Source organism: Hipposideros armiger, unplaced genomic scaffold (genome assembly GCF_001890085.2).
Source record: "Hipposideros armiger isolate ML-2016 unplaced genomic scaffold, ASM189008v1 scaffold_697, whole genome shotgun sequence".
NCBI lineage: Eukaryota > Metazoa > Chordata > Mammalia > Chiroptera > Hipposideridae > Hipposideros > Hipposideros armiger.
In genome coordinates, this window is record NW_017732047.1 from 117,316 (window position 1) to 124,508 (window position 7,193).

General features: G+C 43.0%; 1 protein-coding gene across 1 annotated transcript in view; it reads right to left on the minus strand.

The window, feature by feature from the left end:
• Window positions 1-5: 5 nt before the first annotated feature.
• Window positions 6-7,193, minus strand: part of SLITRK3 (SLIT and NTRK like family member 3) — a gene marked incomplete at its 3' end in the record, with an annotated part of 15,289 nt that continues 8,101 nt past the window's right edge. Inside the window, exon 2 of the mRNA XM_019627006.1 lies at window positions 6-2,171. Coding sequence (XP_019482551.1) covers window positions 6-2,153 — 2,148 coding nt within the window. The remainder of the gene's footprint in view (window positions 2,172-7,193) is intronic.

Consider the following 7,193-nt stretch of genomic DNA (forward strand, 5'->3'; position numbering starts at 1 on the left):
CCCCCACCCCCTCCGCCATCTTCGAAAAGCCGGTGGCATTGCATCTGGATGCCGGTGAGGTCCACACCTTCCTGCCGCTTGCTCCTAAAGGGCAGCTTCTTCCGGCGCCGGCGCAGCACGTAGGCAAAGAGGCCTGCAGCTACAAAGACTGCTGAAAAAAACAGAACCAGCAGGCTGAGAATCAACACCGAAAGGGGCACAGGGCCCCCAGAGGGAGAGAACTCATAAGGTGATGCGCTTGTCGGCCCCCCAGCGGAGTGAGAATCTCCAGGCTGGGCTGGGGAGGCCCCCGCTGGCGCAGTGTGCAGCATCTCCGGGCACAGGACTTCCAGCTCAATAGTGCGCACGTCACGGTGGGTGAGGTTGTCAGGGCTCCTGCAGAGAACATCGCCGACCACGCTGACGGAGCTGATGGTCTCGATCCACTGCTTGAAGGGGACCAGGTCACAGGTGCAATCCCAGGGATTCTCATTGAGGTCTATCTGGACAATGGCATTCAAATGCTCTAAGACACCAGCCACAGGAAGGTAGAGGAAGTAGTTTTTCCTCAGGTTGAGTCGGGCCAGGGATGTGCCTGCAAAGGCGTCCGTTGGTAGGGTCCTCAACAAGTTATTGTTGAGGAATAGCAGCTTCAAGTTGGGCATGAGGCTGAAGGCTGCAGGCTGGATTTCCCGGATGACGTTGAACTCAAAGTACAAGTAGTGCAAACTCTGTAGGCCTCGGAACATGCCTGGTGTCAGCTTCTCGATATCATTGCCATTGAGAAAGAGGCTCTTTAGGTTGGGCAGGTTGATGAAGGCCCCATCCTGGACGTAAGAAATACGGTTGTTCCCGAGATGCAAGAGATCCAATGAAGAGAAATTCCAAAAATCAGAACGGTATATTTTCTGAATCAGATTGCTGCTCAGGTACAGTTTCTTGGCATTCAGTGGCCTTGGAAGAAGTTCAGAAATGTTATTAAATCCTCGCTCTTTGCAGTTGACAGTCAAGCCAAGGTCATTGATGTGCAAATTACAGGTACAGCCAGTAGGGCAGATGATGGGAATGGGTGGTCTGGTCTGGTAAGGAGCAATGGGAGGTTGGTTTGGACCGGGGTATAAAGCTTGGGATGTGGATGGTGGCCGTGGTGTTCGGGGCTGTTTGGTGGGCTTGGGCTGTTTATTTGAGGACTTGTATTCAACAGAAGAAGCAGTAAAATGGACAGAGGACAACATTGAGGAGGGCTTAGTTGGCCATGCGTTCTCCTTGTTCGATGACAAGTGGGGAATCCCCAAACTAGCCTCCACCTCAGAGTCAGACAGCAAGGGACAGAGTTCTGTCTTCCTGATTTCTCGCAGGTCCTTCCCGTGGAAGTGGAAAGGGGTCTCACAGGTGATGTCTCCCACCAGGGCAGTGTAAGGAATACGTTCCAGCCAACTCTTCAGTTGCACAATCTCACATGTACAATTCCAGGGATTTTCTTCCAGCTGGAGCTCCATCAGGCTCCTGCCAATGTGGTCTAGCATCCCTCGATAAAACAGAACCTTTAACCTGTTTCCACGTAGGTCCAGATGGGTTAAAGAGACAGCCTTAAACAAATTAGTTGGAAGCATGGGGATGAGATTATCATTTAAAATCAGAACCCTCAGTTTGCTTAGGTTCCGAAATGCCCCACTCTCAATACGTTTAATGACATTGTAATCTGCCTGCAGATATTCGAGACTTTCCAAGCCCAGGAAGGTGTCATTTCTGAAGACATCTAGTTTGTTCTCGTGTAGATAGAGCCTCTTTAAAATCTTAAGGCCATTGAAAGCTCCTGTTTGAATGTCCTGCAATGCATTGTTCCCCAGGTTAATGGACACAGCGTTATTTAAATGAAGAAAACTGTTGGTGTACAATTTCCTCATCGAATTCCTCTGCAGATACAATTTAAAAGGTCTTGACCAAAACTCAGTAATCTGACTAATATTTGTAAATCCTTTATTGTCGCAATGTATATGAAAGAGGCTCTCTTTAACTTCACAGTAGCATGGATCAAAGCAGGGCTCATCTATTTCCTCTGAGTCCTCTATCAGGGGAATCGGGGTAGTCCATCCCAGAGCAATTGTGCTTAGAAGAATAATCCACAACATCCTCCCTCTGCGAAGCATCTCAGCTATGGAAGGTTTCATCATTCGTGGTTGGTTACAAAACTGCAACAGAAATAAAGATGCAGATTTTCAGCTGTTAGTCATATGCACTATTCTAATAGACTCCTACGTCTGGGGCTTTTTAAAAGTGATATAAAAACTTTAGCAATTGTTGAACTGACACTCAAATGACCTATCAACATGCCTCATTTGCCCTATATTTTAAACTTAGTAGACTCTGAAATATTGTATCACGTGATGACGTTTTCCTGCCATACTTGGTAAAGGGCACATTCATACAAACAAAAGAAGCCTTCATTGCAGCTTATAACAAGCAGGAAAACTGGTATACAGTGATGCCTTCTAGGTTTAGGCAGATTCGGTCATAATGGCAATAATTTGGCCATTACACCTGTTAAAACTCACACTGGTATCAGAGGTGCCCATTATAGATCTGATTGGAACTCTGATGGGGAAAAAAAAAGTTCTTTAAATCACAGGATTCTACTCATAAAAAGACATGATTAAAATAAAAATAGTAAAGAACATGATAAAGTATGAGCCCATTGCCCAATATCAGACACTAAGATGTATTAAATGATTGAAATCTCAGGAAAGCTTAAGATTTCTCTTAAAAAATGGTCACATCATGCTTAATCACAGTTAATGCGCAGTAACACACTACACCCCCACCCTCTTTTGCCCAAAGACAGATTAACATCTTTAATTAATTTCCATGTATGTGTATCATTTGGCTATTTAAACCTTTTAGGAGTGATTACCCTTTCTAAAGAATGAGCCCATGCAATTGTCAGAGCTAAAGATAGTGACAATTAAAGGATGCTGGACCTGGGAGTGTCTGTATTAACAGCTTAGTTTGGAATGTGTGTCTGTGCCTTCAAGATCAACTGAGGAACCCTGTAAAAAGCTGGAACTGGAACGGCAGGTGGCTGGTTAGAGGACAGTTGAGTAGTTACAGGCAAGACAGTGGGGAAACCTTGATACTTACCTATTGATAAATGATCTATCACATGAAATACATTTCAAGAAAAAACATCATTCTTTTTTTAATCTGAAGAAACAAACACAGTGCACTATTCTAATAATACAGAGCCTCCTCTATGGTTCTCTTTCCTTGCCTAATATCAGTATATGAAAATGCATACATAAATAAATTGTAATAATGCAGTTTTATTAGATTGCCCTTTTTGAGTCACTGAAATGTCAATCAAAATTGAATGGTTGTTTTAAATCAATAAAAATAGACCAGAGTTTTTAGCATATATTTTCTCGCCACACTTAGATACATGCATTAAGGAAATATTTAGTTAACCCTCTAACTTAAAACACAACCATATAATTTTTAGGGAGAGTGAAAAGAATAAATCTTCACATTCCACTTGCATATAATGCGCACAGCTGTAAGAAAAGGACAACCAGTGAGAAGGCAAAGAGAAAGCTGCCTCGGGCATGCAACGCTCAATTTTTAGAAACAATTAAATGGAAGAGAGAGAGAGAGAGAGAGAGAGAGAGAGAGAGAGAGAGAGAGAGAGAGAGAGAGAGAGAGAGANCAAGAGTTTGAGCTCTGAGCAACAGCGGTTCAAGTCAGCCCGAGCTGAGCAGCCGTGAGCTGCCAACAGGTGGCGGGATGGCTCAGCTAAAAAAAAAAAAAGAAAAGAAAAAGGTGACTTATGGGAAGGTAAAAAGAAAAGGAGAAAAATAAACAAAAAAAAGAACAATGACACCTATTTAATAGTGGCTTTGATTATCTTGCATAAGAGCTGTATTTCCATATTGTGTGCAGAGAAATAGTGAATCATGACCATTGGCTTTCCTTCATCTGAAGTAATTCCAAAATATACTTCAAATAATGGAGGACAAAAGTTTTAGGTTCAATGTGCCAAATGCAAGGTAGCCTTGAAAAGCTGCATTTTTATATTGATATACTTGTGTTTTAATTGTGTGCATACCTATGTGGATACTCATGTAGAATTAACCAAGAGATATATAAATATGTTCTAGACATTAATGGGCTTTTTTTCAAGTTCAATGTCTTAGTTTTATATGAGTTACACAGCTTTAGACGCTGCTAGTCTCCTTTTCTATGGGAAAAAAATATATGATGTAAGGCATCTGAGTTGTGGTGAATTACATTCAACACATAATGATAATTTCTACTAAGGGCAGCTTGAGGAAGCACTAGCAGAGAACTCGGCTCACTGCACAATGGTGCAGCTAGTCTGTGAATCCCTGGAGCTCTGCTGCCCTCTAATGGCATAATGAGATAAGCGCCTGCCCAAAGCTCGCCATTGATTCAGTTTCACACACAAGATACTGGCACTTCAACAATCAAATTTTCTTTGGTTTTGCTCACATGTAAATGGGTCATAACTTTGATTATTGTTAGATTAATATTGAAACATTTTAATGTCATACAGAAATAAAAAACTCATTTGACATCCGCTGTCTTAGTTCAAGCATGACTGGGGCCACTTGCAGTAAGTGGTTGGAAAAAAAAATGGTAGCTAAATATTAATATAACAGTGACAGCTTTCACAGATAACCGGATTGTGAGAGTCAAATTGGCTCCAAGGCCTTAGATTTTTGTCGGTGTGTATGTGCAATTTTAGTGCATTTTTTTAAAGAATAGCAATTTTTCTTTTTCCTTATGTTATTTACTGCCTTAAGATGCATGGATCCTTAATTTCCTTCTCTTAATTAATCCTGTATTTCTTAGCAGTCTAGTTACTTTACTTTTCAATTGCGTCCTGCCTAGGAAAAATGGTGCATCACTGGGTTACTAAGTTTAAAATACATAATCCAAGAGAAGAAAAGTATAAATCAGACTTAATTTTAAGTCCCAAATCGTATCGTGGTATGGGATAGGGGTGGTGGGTTATAAGATTTATCAGCATTACAGTGCATCAAACTTGTTAATAAACTAGCCTTCTGTATACCAAGTAAAAGAAAAATGTTTGTTTGTTTTTAATGGGAGCACAAAAGGCATGGCATAGCTGGAGTTTAAGGTTCAAGCTTTGTATCCTCTATATATAATGTATTATGTTTTTCAAAAACGTTTTATTAGGAAAGCTATACCAGACGCATAATCACTATACAATGATTAAACATTACCTTTACAATTTATAATCACTGAAATTACAGAATAAATATACGCACATTTCTTTTGAATCTTTGTGTGTGAGAGAGAAAACATTAAAAGTGCTTCCTACAAAGCTGTTAGTGATATATACCCAGTTGCTTTTTTATGGTGTTTTTTTTGTAATATTATATATATGTATATATATATATATATATAAGAAAGTGCAGATGTTTTCCAAAAAATCTTGGCATCAGGATGGAGTGTCACAAAGAGGATGCTCGTCCCTAGGTGTGTGCCTCCCGCTGTTAAACCACCAGGCCTCCCCTTCAGTAGGATCCAGCCTAGAATATGACCTTTCCCGAGTGGTAGGAGCGATGTGAGCTGTACACTAGGGGTGAAGGGAAGTGGAGCTAGGAAGAGGTGACAGATGGATCAAATCCAAACTAATTAGATTGAATTGAATGGGAGTGGTGTGTGTGTGTGTGTGTGTGTGTGTGTGTGTGTGTGTGTGTGTGTGTGTGTGTGTGTACTGGCACCAGAAGCAAGAGGCTGCAGGTTTAGGGACCTAACTGGGTGCAGGGATTTGTGATTTGCTTGTGGGTATGTGTGTGAGAAAAAAAAACTAAGAGTGGGTGAGAACATTCGAGCAAGACCCGCCCCCTCCCTCCCCGTCTTGCAGTTTCCAGGCATGCAGCAAACTGCATTGTTAATACATGTACAGAATCTGTGCCATGATGGGAAGAGGAAAGAGAGCCACAGATGTCAACTTGTTTTCTCCCCTCCCTGTCAAACAAAACTACAACTACAAAAAAAAAAAAAGTTACTGAAAATAAAAAGACACATTGGATTTTACTTAATTAGGATCCATACAACGATCCCCAATACACCTTATACATGGCACAGTCAAAGTCTCAAGTTTCAGTATAAAAAAATAATGGTAACATTTGCTGGCAAAAGTCTGCGAAGGCACTTCATTGATTAATTATCTGAGTATGGCTCCTCCTCCAAATCACATCTGGGAGGGGAGCACACACATCTGTATTTTCTAGTTATCATGCGGTTTCAGTTCTGTTCAGGGCAGGGGAGTTGGTGAGAGTGAAGTTACTGGGACAAGTGTAAAGGGAGCGAGGGATATATTTCTTTCATTTTCTTTTTCTTTTGAAAAAAAAAAGCACTAATGTATTTTTTTTCTTTTTCTGTTAGAACCTATACGCTGTCTTCTCCAGGACTTCGAGGTAATCCGGCTTGGTTTGAAGTTTGGCCCTTAACTCGAGGTAATCGCTTTTTGGGGTTTGGTGGTCTGTGAAGCCCTTTCCAGCCGAGAAGAGAAGGGTTTCTTTGAGCCTGGCATCCTGCTGTAAGTCTGGATATTGCATGCCAGGAGGGTGGACGTGCAGTTCCTTTAATTTGGGCACTGTGCCATAGAGACAGTCCACGAATCCCACTGTGCAGGGAGCTGGCTGTGGCCTCTCTCGGTCTAGGAGCACACCGCCGCCACCACCACAGCCTCCCCCAGGAGGAAACAGCACCACCCCGCCATTCTTCTCATGGTGGCGGAACCCAGCCAAGTCTCCTCCAGGTCCAGCGACTACCCCCGAAACCCCCCCAACTGCTGGGTGGTGAGGGTGAGGGTGATGGTGGTTCACCGTCACTATGGTGTTCAGCTGGGAGCTGGACACTGCCAGGGCCCACTCCTTTTCTTTTTCCAGCAAGGTCCGGTAGTTGCTGTGGTTCTCCTTGGACGTCTCGGCAAACTGCTCACTTCCCAGGAGAACCTCACCCAGCCCTGGCGCTTGTGTCGCCTGCCCCCCGCGCTCTGCACTCCCTGCATCCGGCACTGATGAAACAGCCACTTCCTCTTCCTCGCGAGGCTTGTAGATGGGGTTGTTGCACATCTGGGTAACTGGGTGGGGGATGTACTCGTATACATGACCCACGGGAGGGGCCTTCTCTGGGGAGGAAAGAGCCGGGCGACCCCCACCCCC